This window comes from Mycetomoellerius zeteki, unplaced genomic scaffold (assembly GCF_001594055.1).
Source record: "Mycetomoellerius zeteki isolate Tzet28-1 unplaced genomic scaffold, Tzet1.0 scaffold159, whole genome shotgun sequence".
Classification (NCBI taxonomy): domain Eukaryota; kingdom Metazoa; phylum Arthropoda; class Insecta; order Hymenoptera; family Formicidae; genus Mycetomoellerius; species Mycetomoellerius zeteki.
In genome coordinates this window covers 541,909-563,881 of record NW_017256542.1, presented here as the reverse complement: position 1 = coordinate 563,881, position 21,973 = coordinate 541,909, and the positions used below count along the sequence as shown (strand labels likewise).

At 34.1% G+C, this 21,973-nt stretch overlaps 3 protein-coding genes across 5 annotated transcripts; all 3 read left to right on the top strand.

The window, feature by feature from the left end:
• The first annotated feature begins 82 nt into the window (after nt 1-82).
• Nucleotides 83-1,178, top strand: LOC108721104 (transcription initiation factor TFIID subunit 10). The gene is made up of 3 exons (XM_018445466.1): nt 83-578; nt 677-741; nt 879-1,178. Exons 1-3 carry the CDS (start codon nt 468-470, stop codon nt 1,078-1,080), a joined length of 378 nt encoding a protein of 125 aa, XP_018300968.1. The 5' UTR covers nt 83-467; the 3' UTR covers nt 1,081-1,178.
• Nucleotides 1,179-2,957: 1,779 nt separating this feature from the next.
• On the top strand, nt 2,958-4,720 carry LOC108721102 (hsp70-binding protein 1). The gene is made up of 5 exons (XM_018445462.1): nt 2,958-3,187; nt 3,271-3,508; nt 3,590-3,992; nt 4,089-4,326; nt 4,414-4,720. The coding sequence occupies exons 1-5, from the start codon at nt 3,144-3,146 to the stop codon at nt 4,622-4,624; spliced, it is 1,134 nt and encodes a 377-aa protein (XP_018300964.1). The 5' UTR covers nt 2,958-3,143; the 3' UTR covers nt 4,625-4,720.
• Nucleotides 4,721-5,201: 481 nt separating this feature from the next.
• On the top strand, nt 5,202-11,215 carry LOC108721103 (glutathione-specific gamma-glutamylcyclotransferase 1). Of its 3 annotated transcripts, none has more exons than XM_018445465.1 (5): nt 5,202-5,466; nt 6,133-6,302; nt 10,258-10,293; nt 10,386-10,660; nt 10,781-11,215. In XM_018445465.1, the coding sequence occupies exons 2-5, from the start codon at nt 6,144-6,146 to the stop codon at nt 11,040-11,042; spliced, it is 732 nt and encodes a 243-aa protein (XP_018300967.1). In that variant the 5' UTR covers nt 5,202-5,466; nt 6,133-6,143; the 3' UTR covers nt 11,043-11,215. The 3 variants fall into 3 exon arrangements, with proteins under 3 accessions (XP_018300967.1, XP_018300966.1, XP_018300965.1); XM_018445464.1 differs by having other exon boundaries at nt 6,044-6,302; XM_018445463.1 differs by lacking the exon at nt 5,202-5,466 and having other exon boundaries at nt 5,867-6,302.
• The last annotated feature ends 10,758 nt before the right edge of the window (nt 11,216-21,973 follow it).

Below are 21,973 nucleotides of genomic sequence, written 5' to 3'. Positions count from 1 at the left end.
TCTCAAGTTCTAAACTAGTGTACACTGGTGCAATAAATTAAAGTCTGGTTAAAGTGAGACAATTATAGTTTGTTTTATTCTAATCTAACTTATTGCACTAGTTTAGGAAATAAATTTTCCTCGGAGAGGACGTTTTGGTTTGGAATGGACTCCGAAACTAGTTCAGAATTCTTCAAAAAAGAACGAACCTAGTGCATTGAATGTGTGTATGTACATACATACGTATGGATGTCATTTTTACGTATCTAAACACGCTAAGCTTCGAACTGCTTGTAAACCTAAAGATATTCGCGTATTGACACATTAAAAAGTGTTACTGTACTCTCAAGAGGAAACATTTATAAAAGAAAAGATAGAAACCTCGGTGTGTAAGAGAGGCAAATTACAAAATAGTAAAACAGTTCGTTTTCTTAAGGATTTAGGTTAGGAATTTATAACACAGTTTTATTTCACGTTAACACAAAAAAATGGCAGAGAATTTTGGAAGGGAAACCCCACCGATTTATAACGAGGAGACCAAGACTGCGGGACAACCGTTGTCAGATTTCTTGATGCAATTAGAGGATTATACACCGACGGTATCTATCCATTTTCTTTATAATATAAATTTTTTGAAAAAAATTAATTTGTACTTGAGCAATTAATTATGTTTGTTATTTTACAATGTTAACATTAGGTACCAGATGCCATCACTGAACATTACTTACACACGGCTGGTTTCAATGCTATAGATCCTAGGATGTAAGTACAAACATAATATTGTGTTTAAATCATCCTATAGTTAGTTAAAAGAGTTTCGTTGATTAAACATATAATATTTATTTAGTAACTCTATCAAATAATGTTACATGTTGTTATACGATTTCTTGTTATTTTAGAGTACGCCTGGTGTCACTAGCAGCACAAAAGTTTATCTCAGAAATTGCCAACGATGCATTGCAGCATTGTAAAACACGTGGTGCCAATCAGAATACAAAAACGAAGGGAAAAGACCGACGTTATACTCTGACTATGGAAGATCTGACACCAGCAGTCGCGGAATATGGCATAATAGTGAAGAAACCACATTATTTCGTTTGATTGAAAAGCTATGCAATATGTTTACTTTACATCACATCAATATGATTAATAATAGGTAACAGCATCTTTGTGCAAAAATTTTTCATTAGGAATCAATATCAGCATACATTTAAATATAATTATTTAAAAAATATATATTGTTATAAAAAGGAAAAATTCATGTCCATATGTGTATTACAGTTAAAATATATATTTAAAATGTTCTTAATAATATTTAGCCTAATAAGCCTATTTGAGCCAATCACAAGATATTTATTGTGTGAATTAAAAATTAAAGAATTAAATCATTACATATATATTAATCATAATTAATCGTAGCTTAACATTTCGACCTATGGTTAAGGTCCTTATCAATACTTCAATACGCGTTAAAAATATATCTGTATTGTCCAACCGCTTTGTAGGTCATCAAATTCGCTAGTTTACTTAATACAAACATTTTAATATGTATATATATACTAATAAAACTTATACTTAATGTCTAAAAATAACTTACATGATTGCTCAAGTGTCATTGGTTTTTTTGAATAACTTTATATGTTTCATGAGACTGATAGGTTCCCTAAATTATACAAAAATGAATTTGATCACATTTAACCAATTTTCATTATTTACAAATTAATATAAAACATTGATAGATAGTTGGACAATTCAGATATATTTTTAACGCGTATTAAAGTATTGATAAGGAACTTAACCATAGGTCGAAACGTTAAGCTACGATTAATTACGATTAATATACATGTAATGGTTTAATTCTTTAATTTTTAATTCACACATAAATATCTTGTGATTGGCTCAAATAGGCTTATTAGGCTAATTATTATTAAGTTTTCTTCTTCTGAGCCTTGAACATTACTTATATTTAAAATGTTCTGTCTCATTAAAAATGTAATATTGTATGAATAATATCCCTGTCTACCAGTGAATTAACTTCAATCTCAGTTTAACTTATTTTTTATCTTTTTCTAGTTCTAAGGAAAAAAAGATAATTAAATTAAACCAAGAATAAAGTTAAAATGACATAAGTAGTCTCTTAAAACGTTTTAGTTTTGTAATTACAATATTTGATGACATGGATACATACATCCTTTATTATGTTACTGTATCATTGCTAGTGTTTTGTAAGAACTAAAAAAATAAGTTTAATATAATAAAAATTGTGTCATACTGTATTAATTTGTATTTTAATGTTTGAATAAGTATGCATTGAATAATCATGCAATAAGAAAAAAGTATCCATTTTTTCTTATTAATTTTAATAAAACGTATATAAAATATTTTTTAAACTATTAATTTTTTTATAATTGTTAATAATTTATTTAAAATAATATATATAGAATAATAAGATAAATTGATGTAAAAAAAATACATTGTTGCTTTAAAAAAAATATACAAATTTTGTATATCTTGCAAAAATCATGGTCATAGTATGGAACAGAACCAAAAGATAGTGGACATAAAACGTGTTACCCATCAGAATATTTATGGATATGGCTATGTAATTCATTTTGTACGTCTAGAGGCGTTAATAAATGAGGCTCCGCGGTGATCACCTAACCTAAAAGTTAAATGCGGAACATCAGCATGTCTTGTGCCAAAAGATCCAAGAGGAAGGATTGAAGGCACTTTAAACGGCTTGATCTCTCCTTCATTATCTAAAGGGAAATAATATGAAAAAAAAAAACGCGACCATATCCACTCAGCTCTATATTTCTATGGGTTTATTTCTCTACCTGAATATACATAACACCCGCATATAATTATGGGTGCGTTCCAAGTTACGCATAAAGCGCACAATGTATCGTTTTATCCTTCTTTATTATTTGGTGAAACGACAAGGACAAATGATGCATTATGCGCTTCACGCGTAACTCGGAACGCACCCTATAATGCAACATCCAGCACAGAATAGACATCCAGCGACATCTCGTATATCGGTATATGAAGAAATTTCTGGGTATACAAAAATATAAAATCCCATAAAAAGACATGCGGTGAATCAGAATAAGTAGTCGAGGATTGTTCGCGAAGAGGTTGGCTTTAAACAGTGTTTTCATTTAATGGGCGCATCATTCGTTAAACAGAGTAGCGTCAAAATGAGCAAGTATGTACATATTATTTTGAATACTGCGATTAACCTAAACCTAATCACCTGTGTTTTACATAAACAATTATCTTTTGTATCAGTCCTGAAAACAAAGAACCAAAAAAAGATGTCAAGCAAGGTCAATCAAACAGCAATGCGCGACCGCTTTCCATCGAAGGACCCTCGTCCTCGAATAACGCCGAGCAAATTCCACCGCAACCATTACCAAATCAACCAAGGCAACCAACTAATTTACAAGGATTACTTAAATATGCTATGGATGCAGCACAGTCTGAGAACCTAGAGAATAAACCGCAAGTTTATCCTTTGGACGAAGAAGTATGAAACTTAATTTAAAATTATATGCGCTATTTGTTTGTTTATTGTTCGTATTAAATGAGATACACTTATACTTTGTAGAAAAAGACATTCTTGAATGAGGCGTTATCATCGTTAACAGTGAACGTAATAGATGAAATGCAGAAAGCTGTACAAATTTTGTCTAATGTTAACAATCTACGAGCAGATGATGATTCGTCGGAGTATGAGAGTGCATTGGAAAAAATGGCGGATTTTGTAGATAATATCGATATAGCCAACGACTTTTACAAGATCGGAGGTTTCTCGATATTTCAACCATGTTTGAATTCCTCACACAGTAACATCAGATGGCGAATAGCCGATATTATCGCCGAATTAGCGCAAAATAATCCGTTCTGTCAAGACAAATTGTTAGAAGCAGGAGTATTTCCTGTGTTATTATCTATGATTGATACAGATCCATCGGAACAAGCCAGGATAAAAGCTCTGTATGCGGTGTCATGTAAGTAATGGATCGACATAAAGCTCTGTATGCAGCGTCATGTAAGTAATGGAACGACATAAATTTTTTATCTCATTGATTATATTTTAAATACAGGTATAGTAAGAGGACATCCAGCATCATTAAAGTATATAGATATGAACGACGGTTACTCGGTACTATTACGGGCAATGCAGAGCTCAGTGGAGAAACTACAGATAAAATCTGCATTTTTACTTTCTAGCTTGTGCAGTAGAAATAATTCGAACGACATAAAATATACTTTAGTGAAAATGGGATTCATAGAGCAAGCAGCAGGATTATTGGGTAGAATGAATTTACAGCCGACAGTCAGGTAATGTATTTGACATTTCAAGGATACATAACAATTTTTAACATTCTCCTAAGATATAAATCTAGTATTTTTTTTCTTTTATTATAGGGAACAATTATTGAGAGTGCTCAGTGGTATGGTAAACGATAACTTTTTACCAGCACTAAAGGAATGTCGTCGATCACAATTGTGTTTAAGATCCATTTTGGAGCAATTGTTGACAGAATTAAAACCTGTGGAAAATCAGGACGAGATCGATATGTGTTCCGAACTTCTAGATAAAGTGTTTTCCGAATCTGACACGCCTCAAGAGAGATAACAAATTTGTATTGTAACCTTTCCTTTAAATAAACAAAACCTTGTTTTGTAATTCTAACATAAGTCTCATAGTTTTAAATAATTTGAAGGAATGTGCATATAGGTTCTAACTGACAAATAAAACTATTTATATATTACATGTATCAAACAAATCACCAGAATATTTTATTTCGCAAACCGTCGTTTAGATTTTTGCCCTGCGATCGGCTAAATTAGGCAAGTGACGAAATTTGTTTTTGAAATCTTTCGTGTTATGGGTCGCGCGTAAACCTTCCTGTATTTTAAACATTTAAGCACGTGCGTATGAACCAATTGTCTCTACCAGATACTTTGATAATACGAATCGGCGCGTCTTTAGATTAATTCGCTCAACTGAATGCTCACGCACATCCGGTGCGTCAATCAGGCGGTACGTTTCATCATCCATCCCCACCATGACTCCTGCTGGCGTGTACTCCACTACTTTTCTCTGTCTTCCCCGATTCGCTCTGTACTCTCTCCTGATATCTTTCTCTCTTTCTCCTGTCAGCGCGCATCTGGTCTAGTTCGCCAAATACTAACCGGCTACTACAGTCAGCCGGCAGTTCTCACCGGACCTTCTCAGGTGATTCGCCTTTCTTTCGAGATCCTCCAAATGTCTCAGAAATACTTGAGCATACATTTAGTCGAGATCACGGGACAGTTTCCGAAACATCGATCTTCTCGGAACGGATTTTCCCGACTGACTTGGACTGACTTGATCCAAAATCAGTTTTGAGGATTCAGCTCATCATTATAGAGTAAATACGTGGACAATCAGGATGACGCGAAAGAAGAACATCTCACCGTTATGATATCACGTCGGTTAGCCGAAACGTCTTGCAAATTAATAAATTGAAATCACCGCGAATTATCCGCGAAGGATCCAGAGACGCAAACGCATGCATCAGCGCGATGATCGAGGATTGATTTTTAAGGATTTTTGAGGATTGATGATTTAAAGTGAAACTTGTTTAAAGTGAAACTTGTTATTAATTCGATTATTTGGAGTTGCCACCAAAGATTCAATGAAGAGCTATTCTATATATCGACAATTTTCTGCAATTGGAATAGAACTTTAGAAAAAATTTATTGTATACTAGAAAAGAAAGACAATTCGAATGAGACAATTCGAATTTAAATAGATTCTTTATCAAGAGACTCAGAGAATCTCCGAGAATTTTGAGAGAAATTGATTAACAATTCAGATGTGTGATTAAATGAATGATTTTTAATTTTGACAGTGGTATTTACAAGAAAATTTGTATAATTATTTTGTAGTAAAAGGATATAATCGTAAAGTACGATAATTTTTTTTTATCGTACGACAGATGTTAAAACGTATCGTGGGACAATAAGTTTTTAATTTAAAAGCATTACTCTGGCACTTCAATATTATCAGAAACGAGACAAGAAAGAAATAAAAAGGGAAAAGATAAAGGAAGAAGTAAGGAAGAAACAGCTCGGTCAGCTCACTTTCTTTTTCACAAGAGAGAACAGAGATGAATCGTACGGAAGGAAACGACCTCTGGGTATTCGGATACGGATCGCTTTGCTGGCATCCTGGTTTCGCGTACACGAAAAGCAAGACCGGCTACGTGAAGGGCTTCAGCAGGCGATTCTGGCAAGGCAATACCACGCATCGTGGAACGGCAGAAAAGGTGAGCCAATCTGTCCTTCGATCTTTTTCTTTATTCGTCTTTAATTGTCGCCGAGTCACGTTCACAACCGATGACTACACTGAGAAAAAAAGATTTAAAAATTTATTTGTAAAATAAACATTATAACCCACATATTACAGATAAATTGTTAAATATCTTTTTCTTAGCGTAAAGCCGGTTCTATATTCAGAAACCTGCGTATTCGATGGATAAATTGAACAAACCATTCTTCGAGACGATATTGCGTTTAAACTTTTGCACAATCTTTTGTTTGATTTTTTCTTTTCTAACAATGAAATCTATAACCATGGCGGCTATCAACGTAATTTCATGTTTAATGAATATAATCGAAATAATAAATTTATTTCAAAAAATGTTTTACAAACGTAAATGAACGAAAAATAACATAAAATTGACGAAAATAATGAAAATGCACTTTTGAGACGCATTTGAGTCAACACTTATGGAGGTTTTAAACTTTATATATATTTAAATAATAATTAATATATAAATACTAATTATAGAAAGTTAGGTCATATTTTAATATGTATAATAACATATTACGATAATTTATGAATATTAATATATATATATTTATAATTTCCGAATATTAATATATGTACATTCACAAGAAGATGAAAAAAATAGTCAGTAACCCAGATAGCAACGTGTTTGTCTTATTGCTGGCATATTACTTGCTAAGTATGCATTGCTAAGTATGTGTTGCTACCAGAATTGCAGCAACTGAGTCCTCATTTGTTGCTAACTTGATGCCTTCATGATATGATAACATTGAAGCTAGCAACTTGCCAGCAATTTGCCGACAACTTTAAAATCGTCATAATCAAAATTCGTACTATTGCCATCATGTTGTCATAATAATATGCAGCATTATACAATGCTGTCTTATTGCCGACAACGCAAGATAACATTAATGTAGCTATCTTGCTGTTAAACTGCTGGCAATACGTATACACATTGTTGTCTGCGTGTTGCTACAATTTCGGTATATTCGAAATCGTTGAAGATATATCTATGGCAAGATGTATACGTAATCACAGATTTGTGAGATTTTGCTGAGGCACGCTTTGCTATCTGGGAAGTATATTTCTTCACATTTCTTGTGAATACGAATATATTTCTGCATACTAATATTTATAAGACTGATAGCAGAGACGTAAGCGCTTACGTCAACTCATAAACTTATAAGTGATTGGTCGATGTTTTCTTCATGAATATTAATGCAGAAACATAAATCATCGCAATATGTTATTGCACATTCAAATAAAATTTAATTTTCTTGTTATTATAATTTGTAACTAGTATTTATCTAAATTATTATTCATATCCGTATAAAAACTAAACCTTAATAAGAGTTACAAAAATAAATACATATGTTATACTGTTACGTAATACATATTTACGCCGCTTAAATATTGAAAAGCGAATGTTAAGAGATTTTTTACTGCGAATCTAAAAACTATTAAAACTTTAAAACATATCTCTAGTATTTTACTATTACTTATACTATTTTACACGGCAGCTTCTTGTGTATTGATGTAACAATGCGCATCTTCAGTTCACGTGATAATAAAGATCGGAGCAGCCGTACAGGGACTTTGGATAAAGCAAACGTTCGTGGCAACAACCTTATCGATATGATAAAATAACAAACAAAATCTCACGACTATGAATTTGTAATTAGTTATGCTCTTAATCAGAAAAAAAAGAATGTGTCCCGCATTCACCATTGCGTCGCTATAATATTTACAAATTGGAAATATAGATTATTTCCAAAATATAATATGTTACATCAATATATACATATGTGTATGTATTGTATATAAAATGTATAAGCGCTCTTATATATAAAAACAGAAATTTTTATATATAAGAAAAAGAAATAGAATTGTAAAATATTCAAAAAATATAATAAGTTACGTTTTCATGATATGCTTATCTAGGAAATTCAAACTAAGTTGACCAAACTTAGCTCGAAAAAAATTAATAATATGAATTAATAAAAGCTACTTAAATCATACATGAATAAAATCGACGATCACATTCTTTTTCGTTTAAAAATTTTTAGCTTATCGTTAATGCTGTATTCAGTTATTTCGTAATATTTAATATATGTATATTTTTGTGTATAAAAATATGCTCCATACATTATGCACGTGTTTTTTATTTTAAGTCATTTGAGAATTCTATTAATATCTGAATTTTATTGCGCTTGTCGGGGTATGTCGCATATTCTTTTTTGGTTCTGGCCCAATTCCAAGTGTACGATACATTTTTTGCGACACTGATAATTTATGAGTGATTGTCTCGATTTGATAAGATTCTATTGACACATATGTTAATGACACTTTTGATAAAATTGCGCTGGAAAGATTGAGATTTAGAGGACACCATGTGAACGTAACCTGCACGAAATAAAAATAGCATACTCGAAATTCATTTTGACTCTCTTTGTTTTAACACACATAACGAAACTCGCGCACTTTGTCACTTCCGTCTTTGTTTCGTTTATGTTTCATCTTTTCTTTATCTTTTCGTACTAAAAAATAATAAAAAGATGTTACTTTTGATATTTATAAAATTTATACTATAATATGTAAATATAACTATTTAAAATTAATGATTTAAAAATAAATATTATAAACGAAAATTTTATTTTTAACACTAGCGACCTTCAGTTCAGTTTCGCATGGACAATATAAGTCGAGAAAGCGCTTTAACGATCGTTTTTTCTTCGGTTGCTTCACCAAAATTGTCACTGCTCAGCTTTCTTTTGTCATAGATTTAAAAAATATTTTGAAAGTTTGACGTTGATTTTTTACAAACTGTAATATGAAAACGCTTATTAATTGTGGACTACCTTTTAAAGATAGACTATTATGTTGTCACAGACTTTTTGTAGATTTTTTTATGTTCAACAAATCTTCCATACATTGTTTTAATATTTCTGTAACGGTTTAGGCAGAATAAGTCAAGAAAGCGCTCAAAGTGGTTAGTTTTCTTTATCTGCTTCACTAAAATCGTCATTATTCGACTCCTTTTTGTTATAGATCACAATGTTTCATACACGTAACTTTTTCAAAAAAACGCTCTATAGAATGGTAAAAATCGCATCAAAATTCGATGAATAAGAAAATAGAAAATAGACAAATCTATTCTTTATTCTTTAACAGACGATAAAGATATACAAGTAATAAGCTAACGTTATTTGTCGTCATTTTGGCATCTTTAATGTCACTTTCATTTGACTTATGCTGCGGTAATAGATAAATTGTCACAGATATATTAAAACAATGTATGGAAGATTTGTTAAAAAATTCTACAAAAAATCAGCGACAGAATATGTTTATCTTTAAAAGCTAGCTCACGATTTCAAACAAGCATTTTATGTTATAATTTATAGTAAAAAATCACGGAGACTCTTCTAGAATATTCCGTATAAAATATCTAAAAGTCATGTTTTCTTTTCTTGAAAGGAGAGAATAAATAAATGTTGCGGTAATGCGTTTTGTATTACACTTATATGTATAAATTACGTGAAATTGTATATACAGCCAGTTATAAACCGGTAGTAACTGATATCTTCAATGAAAGATAAGTTCCGCGTCTTGGATTATTCGTTTCGCATTTCGCAACAATGCGATATGTACTTTCTGCTTACAAACAAGTCTGTATTAGATGTATTATGTATATATATATATATAAACACACAAACGCATATGTAATGTAATAATATAATCCCCTAATAAAGCTGGATGAATATGTGTATCATTAGTATCTGTTTCAGAGAAATTAATTTCATAAATGAATTTCTTTTAACGTTGAAAAGATTTTCAAATACAAATTAATTAGAAAATTCTCTTTCTAAATAATTTCTCTCACATCTTAATCTCTCAATAAAATGATTGTTGCATCGGTTTCTTTTATGTTGCAGCCTGGGCGAGTCGTTACCCTAATCGAGGACAAAGAGGTACTTAATTTAATTATAATACTTTGTAAAATACAATATAAATTATCAACTATAAGAATCATGTGCAATATAGATTTTTTATTCGCTTTCAGGCTATAGTTTACGGACGAGCATTCCAACTCCAGAACAATTGCAATGTGGATAACTTTTCCTACTTAGAAAACCGCGAATGTACCTTGGGAGGATACGATCTGACAACTATCGCAACGTTTTACAGCCAGCACGGGGACATGCAATTCCCCGTGATAATTTACATTGCCACCAATAAGAACAAACAGTGGCTCGGCGAGGCATCGTTGCAGACTGTAGCGCGTCAAATCACTGAATGTTCCGGTCCAAGCGGACATAATGTCGAATATCTTTTACGGTAAGAGATATATAATGCAAGATGTGTTTTTTAAGTTCATCATCATCTGATATTTGACACATTGGTAACGTTATAATTTATGTAATAAGACGATAAGTATTTGTCTGGTTGGTGTGACAGCTTGGCGGAGTTTATGCACCGTTACTTGCCGGAGGCGCACGACGAGCACCTCTTCACGCTGGAAATGTTAGTACGTTCGCGAATAAAGGAGGAGAACATGTGCTTGGGGACGTTGATGGGAAATAACAACTTCGATATCGACCTCGACGAGGACCCGGAATCGGCTGTTGCCGCAGAAGAAGTTAACGAGCGACCCAGGGAGAACTCTTTTCAGTTTAGCGCGCGAATTCCGTCCAAGAGCTTGCGTTGTGTAAAAATGTAATCAATTGGATCGTACAGTTGTATTTTGCAACTTTGATCGCACATCCGTATGATAACGAATGAAGGAAACGGAAACTTATCTTCTTGCGAGAGAAACGCGCAATTCGAATAATTCGTACAAATTTCCTAATATATAAAAATGCAAACTAGTAGTTAATTTCACTCCTAGTTTGCATTTTTATATATTTGGAAATTTGTATTTGAATTGTACTTGAATTTTCTCTCGTAAGAAGATAAGTTTCCGTTTCCTTCACACATTTTCGTATTAGATGAATTTTAAACTAAAGGGATAAGTAGTTACTTGAAGAGAAGCGTAAAGAAAAGAAGCTAGGGTCTACATTTATATATAAAAAACAGTTGCAAATTTTTCTGAGAATATGATCTCACTAATAACTGTCTCCTTTGAAAGCTATACATGCTAATACTTGTGAGACGACTGTGTTAATTTTGTATCACACAACGTGCTGGACACCTAAATCAAATTCCTCTATTTACTATTTTATAACACGACTCTGTATTTACATATTTTTGTGTATTTAATATATGAGGCATTATGTCGTCTATTATTTTAATATATTGAAAGTTATAATTGTAGAGTCGCAGATAGTGATAAGAAATAGTTATTTTTTTAAATTGCGAAAAGATTTCTAAAGCTTAAACTAATTTCTAAAGGTATAAACAAAAGAAAAGATATTTGCAAGTGTTTATACATGAAACATTTATGGAAAACCCTTTGTGTCTTTCATAAATCTCTTTTAAATATTCTTAAACGTTTAACTTTTAGATATTCTGACATTGCAAATTTGTTTATACATCGGTTTAGTTTAATTATTGTACTGACATATTGTTACTGTACTGATGTATTGTTTATATAGGGTAGGGCGGGGCTATTCTGTCAATTTCAACTTTAAAGGAATATGAAAATTTACGACGATATATTTCTCTGCAATGACGTGCTTACAGTGCGTATACAATCAGGATTGCTCCTTGGGAACACAAACACAACTTTCAAATATTTAATATGTGTTGTTTAGAAACATAAACATTATCGTGAGAAATGAATGAAAAAGCCTTGTTCTACCCTATGTATTATTTTTTTTTAATAAACATTTTTTTTTTTTTTTTTTTTTTTAGAAAAAATATGCCATTCTACGAACATGTAAATGTAGCGTATTATTGTTAGTAATTTATTAGTAATTTATATAATATGTAGCGTATTTATTAATATAAAATTTAAAGAAGGCCTCTACATAAGATAAAAAAGCACAAGTGTTAAAGTTTTTAACATACGTCGATAAAGTAGGAAAATTATTACTGACCATCAATCGATAAGTTAGCGACTTGTATTTGTGATTTTGCTATCGATAAAATTGTTATCTACTTGGACATTATTTTTTACAATTAAATATATTTTTAAATATTTTACGTACATATGATTTTTATCCTGAACATTATCTCGAAATTACTAGAAGATAATGACACACGTATATGTACTTCTTTTGCATCTTTTGCGTTCAGTTTACTCGGCCAGTGAGGATGACGTTTGATGGGAAATTGTATGCGTATATATATTGAATTTTTCAAAATACATTCAATCCGTCGAGAAATTTATGAACGGTACATCGTAATATGGAACAGTCATTCATCCAGCCGCTTAGACTCTCCATGAATATTAGACTGACTATCCTATGGAACGTTGCGCTGCATTTTAGTTACCATCATTTTACGTAATAATTCGAACGTTCAAGTTTTAGAAAAAAAGATTTCCTGGAGAACACGCTCGATAACAGTATTCTAACGGAACAATCATATCCGCCCCGCGTCGTTCTATTAGCAATAATATGTCTATGATTTAATCGATTAAAGTTGTCGAAATGATTGAAAACGCCACGCGTTTTGCTGACAATCGAGAAAGCGAGCCGTTAAATTTGACGAAGAAGACTGTACGTATAATTTCATCTGTGATAAGTAATTAATTAACCATTAAAACATTAAATAACACAACATAGAACAGAAATATTTTTAATCTTTAATCAAAAGCATAGCGGAAGGAGTTTCAGACCGTTTAAGATTATCTTTTTTCTGTTTGAAAAGAAAAGCTGTAACATATGTACATATTTTATGAAGGATTAGCATTTCTAATCTAAAAGATCGTAACGGACTGTTCGCAAAAAAAAGACATTTTGGACTTGGCCCGATTGCCGTATTCGCGATGCAGTTACACGCCGCGATCTCGACTTAAGTCCCTAGAGTATCTCAAAGTCACGCGTTCACAGGCGCGAGTCGGGCTTAGAACGGGTTTACGTTAGACATTTATCGCGCGACACTGCAGAAAAAAAAGGATACTCACACAGCTCATCTTCGTAACGCAAAAGAGACCTATGCGACGTTCGTTTCTCACGCATCTTTTTTCTCTCATCGATGAGTAATCGAAAATATAAATAGCAATCACGCAGAGCGAATTGAATCTATATAATCGAAGCAATTACGTTTAATTTCTCATATCAGCTCTTCGCACCACAGCATATGTTATGTATAAAAAACATAATTTTTCTCAATATTGAGTATCAAATATAGAAATCGTACGAACAAGTATTTGATTTCGACAGCGATCATTCTTCGAACGGATTTTAATTCACCTAATTCTTACGAGGGAACGTTACGGCAATCTATAATCCGATTCTTCGGCGTTACGTCAGACCGAACATTGTTTTAGTTATGGATGCCGATTTCTTACGATAAAGAGAAATCCGTCTGTTGAAGTTATTTCAAGCCGGCTCAAACAAATAATAACGACTTACCCGCACAGTCTTTACAGAATGGACATATACCGGCATCCGTCACGCATCACGACGTTAGAACCAGCCAGGTATCTCAGGGATAACGTTACTCGGTAGCAGTGCGTCTACTGTCCTGTAATTGCCATTAAGAATAGACCAAAGAAATCGATTAAAACCTCTTTACAAATAATAGGAAAGTTGTGCTAAACTTTCCTTTCAAAAGAGAATCAGAAGTCTGTGACAAAAAAGAAAATATCGAATCAAAATGTTCTTATCTACTTAAGCTTTCTAAATATAATTTAAACTTCCGTATTGCTTATATAAATATATATATGAAATATTTTTAATATTTGTAATCTTTATACAGTAAGATAATAATTGCACATCATAAATTATGATCGAGATGAAACATATAAGATTATATTTGCAACCGATAGGGGTGTGAAGTTGAAATCATCCGTTATTAACGTTCATAATGAAAGTACAACGACCGTTTTTTACTTCCTTAAAGCCGCGGGTATCGCATGGAAATTTATGTAACGACGTGCCGTGCTGCCTGTCCTCTTGTTGCAATGATATTTACTGTGAAAAGCGAATGAAGACGCTGCTGCATGCAACAAATTGGATATAGTCGGCATGAAGAAGTTAACAACTCGCACACGAGCCAACTCGAGCGTGTACGGAGTATACGCTTCGTTTCGCTGAAATAATAAAGAAGATCCCCAGACCCGGCCCGTGTCGTCACGGTGTAAGCAGGAATTTCTTGCTCTCCTTTCCTTTACATTTTCACCAAAAATTACAAAAAAGTTCCCGCAAACGTCGACCGCGGATGAAACTCCGAGCGTGGGGAATTAATGCAAGAGACATGCAATACGAAAGACTTCAAATTAAATTTCACAAAAAGCTTCGTTTTTGTTGAGCAAGGTGATTATTCCCTTGAAATACGCAGGCGATGTGTAACAGTTTCAAAAAAACTAGAATCATCCGTTTTAATTAACGCTTGTTATATATCATGATTTCTCGAAGTTTTATATTTTGAATTTCTAAGTATTGTTTTGGAAAATCAATCAGATTCGAATCTCTGAATAATTACCGTGATTAAGTGACACACGCGATGTTAACATCCGCAGCTTCTCAAGGGCTATGGGTACACAGTAAATTGCTGAGCTCGCGTAAGAAACGTCCTACACTATACACGATAGAACCAATCGGTTTTATACGTCGATTTCAACGATTGACAAATCAACGATCCGGCAATGCCGATCGCGCCCGCGCATGAAAATATATAGGCAATAGCGACAAAAAAGTTGTTAAGGACATGCGGCAAGAGCTCAAGGAGCGTAAAATGTGGCACATTACGCTATGCAACGTGATTTCCATCGCTAGTTGTTATGATCAGTAAAATCTTTCCGCGTTTCAAGTATGAAAAAGCTTGATAACAAATAATCACATTATTTTTCCTTCTCTCTTTCGATTTGAAACTAACTTATCTAATTTATAAATCCTATCGCTAGAATTAGTGATTTAGCTAGTGTTTTAAATATTAATATTAACTTTTTCTTAATTTTTTAAATATAAATTTGAATATTATCTTCTTAATCTCCTTCTCGTAATAATTTTATTTACTCTTGTATTACTGTAATTATTTAATATTTATACATTATGAAAATATTTGAAGTAGATTGAAGATATACACGCACGTATCAAAAATGGTATTTTTTTCTCAAGATCTTAACAAAAACTACTTTTAAATCAATTGCAAAAAGGAAGAACATAATGTAAAGTTAAACGGTAGCATTTTGCCAGCAATTAATCGTAACTATCTGCTTTGTAAATATAACACTATGGTTACAAGCGTCTCAGAGAAATTTCTCTGAGAAATGTGCAACTGCAAGACAATGCCGTGGTTCCCGTGGAGAATAAATACACGAATCAAACCGTGCATTAACATCTTGCCACAATTACACGCGTCTCTTTATTATTACACGTCGAAAAACTTTCGCTACGCAGGCATTTTTATTTCCTACCAATTTTCACAGAGCGCACGTTACATCTTGCGACTTTTTCTCATGCACTTCTCTACCGCATCCGGTTTACAATTCGGGAAAGAAAAGATCAAAATTACTGCGGCAGTTATTGTCAAAACAAAGATAATCTATACAAAATAATGCGCCAACATATTTTTTCAAATAATCAAATAATCATAGCTAATCGATATTTTGCAAGTTTTTGTAAACAATATACGAATGAATTATCACACCAGATGATACGCAGATAATACGAAAATGAGAACGGAATATCCATTATCGGGTCATTTGTCGAAATTAATTTCACAGCATAGGCATGAAATGTAGCAATCGCGTTAATATGACGTTTCATGTAATTGTTTGTCCCCGTTAATGCGGGCCGCACAAATGAAATGAAGTGTGCAAATCCCCTGCCAGCGAGAATTCCCTTCGATGTGCATAATTAACGCTCCGTGCTAAATAGCGCTGGCATCTTTTGTATCATTTATGCGCGCCGTTGCGTAATGGCGCATCGATTAATCGAACTCGTAATTCCGCGCGATCCCCCGCGAGATCCGTATACGTACGTACGCACGTACGAACGTTTAACGTCGCATTTATCATATCCGTACTACGGCTTAATTAATAATTCAATGTCACGCGGTAAACGCGAACGCGCGGATGTTTCAATGTAGCGGCAAAGAGAAAGAAAGCATTCGACTTAACGTCACACAAAGGCGCCTAATTTAGCTGAAATTCTCGCCGCATCGTCATTATCCCGCGACTACGGTGCACCTCGTCGATCATTTAACGGCGGCCATTACTGCGCCGGTGCATCAATTAACTGCATTCGTGCTTCTCTTGTGGCTTTATACCTGCATATGTATATGTATATGCACAGGTAACAGAGAGGAGAGAGAAAAAGAGAGAAAGGTTTCTGTGTCGAGGCGCGCGAATGAGTCCCTTGGGCAAAATAATACATTCTCGCGTTCGGTATGCCCTATCGATACCGCTTGCTTGAAATTTGCGGGAGTATCTACCACTGATAATTTCTCCAATTTATCTACTTATTTCGGATAATGACTTATCTCCGAGCAAAACTCTCACCACTTTTATGCTAACAGGGTGAAATATTTTGTTCTGAGTTCTGACGTGGCATTTGGCGCAAAATATTTTTTATACAAATCCTTTGAAAAGGATTTTTTGGAATTGGAATCGTACTTCGGAAGGCAAATTTTATTTAAACTATGTAAAATTATATAAAGTTATAAAATAAAGAAAGCAAAGAGAGTTGAGACGGAGAGACGAGTGGACCTTGAATATTCATTTTACTGTTGGATATTATCGACTTTTATTATTTGATCTCTTCGAAGAAATCATTGACTCATAATTATATAGCGGAATTAAATTGAAATGTTCGATAATACGAATAAACGGTGATCATTAAAAACTTCTTTGTTCCAAGTATTCGTGTGCTGCACCCAGTGACACCATTGATCAACATGTGCACCGCCCGAATGAGCTATTAGCTCATTGGAAGGTTATTCATATCCATGATTCTGAAAACTAGAGCGAAGCCTGTTTCCGTATCGGCGAATGGCGATTACGAGGTCAAAAGGGATCACCATCATTATAAAAGACGCGAAAGAGGATGGCGAAGGGCGGTTAAAAGCCGACGCATATGTGTGAGTTGGATCGGCACTATGACATAAATAGCGAAAAATCGAGGATAGAGAGTTTCGATCGTTCGTTGCGTCGATGGGAGGAAATAAAAGAAAAGTTAAAAATATGCGATTTTCTTTTACACATTTCGCTCAGGCGAATAAAGTGGGAATTGGGTGGGAATTTGCGTCATGAGGTTCGCATATAAATCCACGGGATAGAGACTTACTTCACTTATCACCTGCTACCTTCGTGAAACGCTATCCCTTTGATATCGCTTTACACGCTATGTGATTATCAAAGTGGATCGTGTATGTACGCCTCGCTCCGTGGGCGCGTTTGCACGTAATATGTCTATTCCTTCATTGCGACAGTCCAATATGAAATCTTGGATAATTATGACAAACCTAATTGAAAACTCGACAAACTCTTCCCTCCGATACCGTTTTATGTATGTTCGTTTTTTAGACAACACTGCTCATTAACGCAATTACAAAATATTTTCTTGTATGTTCTCCTAAATAAATATTTAACAACTTGATAACCCTGGACGAGAATGTATTCGAAATAATAGATAACTGCACGTTTTATTCCGCAAATCAATATTATTGATACGAGTTTTATTAGTTTCTGCATATTGGCTATACAGGTAACCTTCTGGCGCACGTAAAGCCATATTAATGTTAATTGGCAATCATTTCGCGTTAGTGTTTCGCCTCGCGTGCGTGCCGAACGGCGCATTATCTATGCACCATGTTCTAGAAATAAATACCATATACCAGGTCTCTCTCGTAATATTCGTATTCGCATATCGTCAGACAATTAAATCAAAATCAGATGTACAATTTACTACGTTCACTTAAATGAGCTTGTAGGTGCCTACCGTATTACCCGGTGACCTCCTTATGAATTACGTTTGAGATAATTGTACATACATATATGTTCTTTATGTTGTAACAAAACTTCTACAGGTGCATTCTGAAAATTATTAAAAATATTGCATATTTACGTCCAGCTTTTATTTCGACTTCTATTTCCCAGACTATTGCTAGACTATCAGTATAAAATTATAGAATTCTGTTGTTTTGAATGTTTGTACTTTGTATATTTGATGCATGCTTTTTCAATTTTCACGCCCATAGACGCGCCGCGGATCGTAAAACAGGTAGCACCGGCGGATAGACAGAGAAACGCGAAGTGTCAGCTGCGACGTTCCTTCTCAGGAAGAAAAGGCGAGGCCCGAGAGGGGATAACCATGAGAAGAGTCATCCTTGCTTGCGTCATTCACCTGCCGCGCGCGGTATCCGCGTCCGGTACCGTTTCAAGTGTCCACTACTCCTTCGAAGCTCCGGAGGATCGGGCACTTCCGCGCCCAATCGCCTTGCAACCAAGCTCGATAATCCTGCTAATTAATCCTATTTCTTTTTAGCTTCCGTCGCTTGTCGGACGACGTCGGTTTCAACAAGATTGATCCTTGCTGAAGACTTCACGACGGTTATTTCCCCGTTATTGTTGGAAGATCCTGTCGGATTCCGCGATTGCATCGAGATGGCAATCACGAGATGCCAACGCTGCATGTTTGCGTCTAAGAGGGATATTACTCGAAGTTGCACGAGCTCAACGAAGCTTTGTACCAAGATCCGACCATTCAATGACGATTTATGTACAGGATACACAATTCCAACAAAACATCTCAAAAGGAGTGCGACATTCCTCGCGTAACGTTCGCGTAAGAGGAAGTAAAAGTAGAAACATACAAAGCATTCTGAATTTTATTTTCTTCAATTCCAACAGTCGCGACTATTTAAAGTTTTTAATATTATGAACATTGAACTTTTATATTTTATCACTATCAAGTTTAGTTTCGATCTTTGTAAACATCCTGTACAATGTATATAGTCGTATATATAATAAAATTCTTTTAAATACAATATTACATGTAATTTAATATTATATAAGTATAATTCTATTTGATCGCGTATTTGCAAAATATATTATTGCGAACGGCTCATTAGATAAACATTACGACATTACGTTAGAAATAAATACAGATATAAGTAGAGATTTATACCTCCAAGTAAATCGCTCGTTTAAGAAGAGATCAAGGTGCGATCTTTTGCGAAAATCGAGACGACCAGGCGAGAAGGTTAACGCGAAACGGCGCAAGACGAAGGTGACATGGTCACGGATTGGCCTAGCCCCTAAGGTTACGGCTTGGATTTGCAGCCGGGCTTTCTAGCACGGTCGTGTCGGTCGTCGGTCGGTGTCGGTGGTAGTCCTATCCCGGCCATTGGCAAATCGAAGGAGTCCAATGAGCGGATAACGCGGCCGTTTCGTGCGGCCGATGGTCTCGTTGCAAACGTGGTGGTAAATGCACGATGGCGGTATCGGTGTTAGAGAACGATGGAGAAGGAAGTGAACAACTTTCACGCGACGCCGCCGACGACGGCGACGAAGACGATGAGCTTCTTCGTATCGGAATGCTACTGCGCCAATGTCGGAGTCGACGAGGGAGCAGAAACTTACGACCGTTATATCCCCTTAATCCCGTCGAATCCTTGCGTTGAAGATATTTCTTAGATGGGGATAAGGTAGACGGAACACGCGGTAAACGATCACTTAAGGGAGAATTGTTGGATGTGTGAATAAACTTCCTTACTCAATATTTTTCTTGGAATTAAAGAGGATTAAACAACAAGAAGAAAAAAATAAGTAAATTAAAATAAGTAAAAAGGCTCAATAAATTAAATAATGTAACAAAGAAGGGCTACGAGCCTAACACAAATCATTTAATATAAATTTCGACTTATATGAGAAAATAAACAATAATATCAAACATACGTTTCGACCAGTATCAGGTCATTCTCAATGTTGACAAAAAATAAATATTGTATTATAATATAAATTAGAAATTATAAAATTCGTTAACATTATGAATAAATCCTATCTTAAGCTGTTCAACAAATACGCAATCTGGGCCATGTCCAATTAGATAAGAAAGATTCATAAAAGCATCGAATATCATCTTGTAAAATATCTTCCTATGATCGTTGAGATATATTAAATATTTAATATTAAAAAGTAACTCAATAGTCATCAAATCACTTAAAACATATAAATAGATAACACAATAAAATTGTAGAGATCTATTAAATATTTAATATTACACAGTAACTATAAATAGTCATTAAGTTACTAAAATATATATAGAAAGATAGTAATAAAAAAATTATTCCGAATAAGACTAATAAATAATAAAATGTATAAATACCTTAGTTAATGAGAAAAATAAATGTAGTCAAATATAAAGTAGAGTCATATAAGCAGTGAAAAGCAGTGAAAAGCTATATAAAACAACCATTCGAAGAAAGTCAAATTATTAAAAGCGTGAGCTGTGTGTTAGCCTTATGCGTATGACCAGACAATAGTTAAGAGGAAAGAAGAAGAAAAAATAAAATTAAAATATTGTTGATAAAAAGAATAATCGATTTTCACTCGTAATGAAATTTTTCATAAACTAATCTGTTGTCAAAGAAATTATCAGTGATAGGGTTAACATCAACGTTTCGTAAATTTTTGAACAATTTCTATTGAAAAAATATATATAATTGCCACGGAGAATATCTTTCTCGGTTAACCAGATTTCTTAGTGCTTGTTTGGAATGACTTCTGAACTAGTGACCTGCGTTTCTGTGAGATGCAGGATTCGAGTTGCGCGGAATCAGGTTTTCTCCCAATTGGAGCGATTAAATCTAAGCAGCACAGGATACTCCTCCTTCCAGCGTTTAAATTCTCTCGGCGTCTGATAGACGTCCCTCGCCATACACGAGAAACGGACGAAGCGAAGTGCCCTATACACGCATCGCCAATTATTATATTAGGGATCCCGCACCGCCAGGATGCTCCTGATTCTTTCGTTCTTCATCTTTCTTCTTACGCGAAGAAGATTTCGCTTCCCTTCGGTCCGTGATCTCGCATGCACAGCCGGACGCACGGACGGATATTAGAATCCCTTCGCACCCGAAAGCATCGAACAGATGTTTTAGTAAACAGGTGAATCTGAAGCGAATATTGAAGCGTGTAAGATCTCGAGGCAACAACGAAACAAGCGACAAAATTTCTTACGTCATAAATTTCTGTGGATCAAATAAATATTTTTTTTCTGTTAACCATCATAAACATTGTTTAAAACAAAAATAATCGCTGATTCAAAAAGGAATATATGTAAGTTCCTTTTTCAATTCAGGAAGAATATATTCTAAAAGTCCATAATTAATTTTGTTTTAATTTTATTTTTGAGAAACGTACTTTATGTTTCATTTTTACAATTCCGTTTCCTTCCTCAATCTAAATATGTTTTATTTCAAATGTGTAAAGATTAAGTTAACAGACTGTAATTGACTAGGATTATATCACGTGCGTTAGACGCTCGGTTCTAGGATGTAGATTTTCGTTAGAATAAATGCCCGACTGTGTCTCGCGGA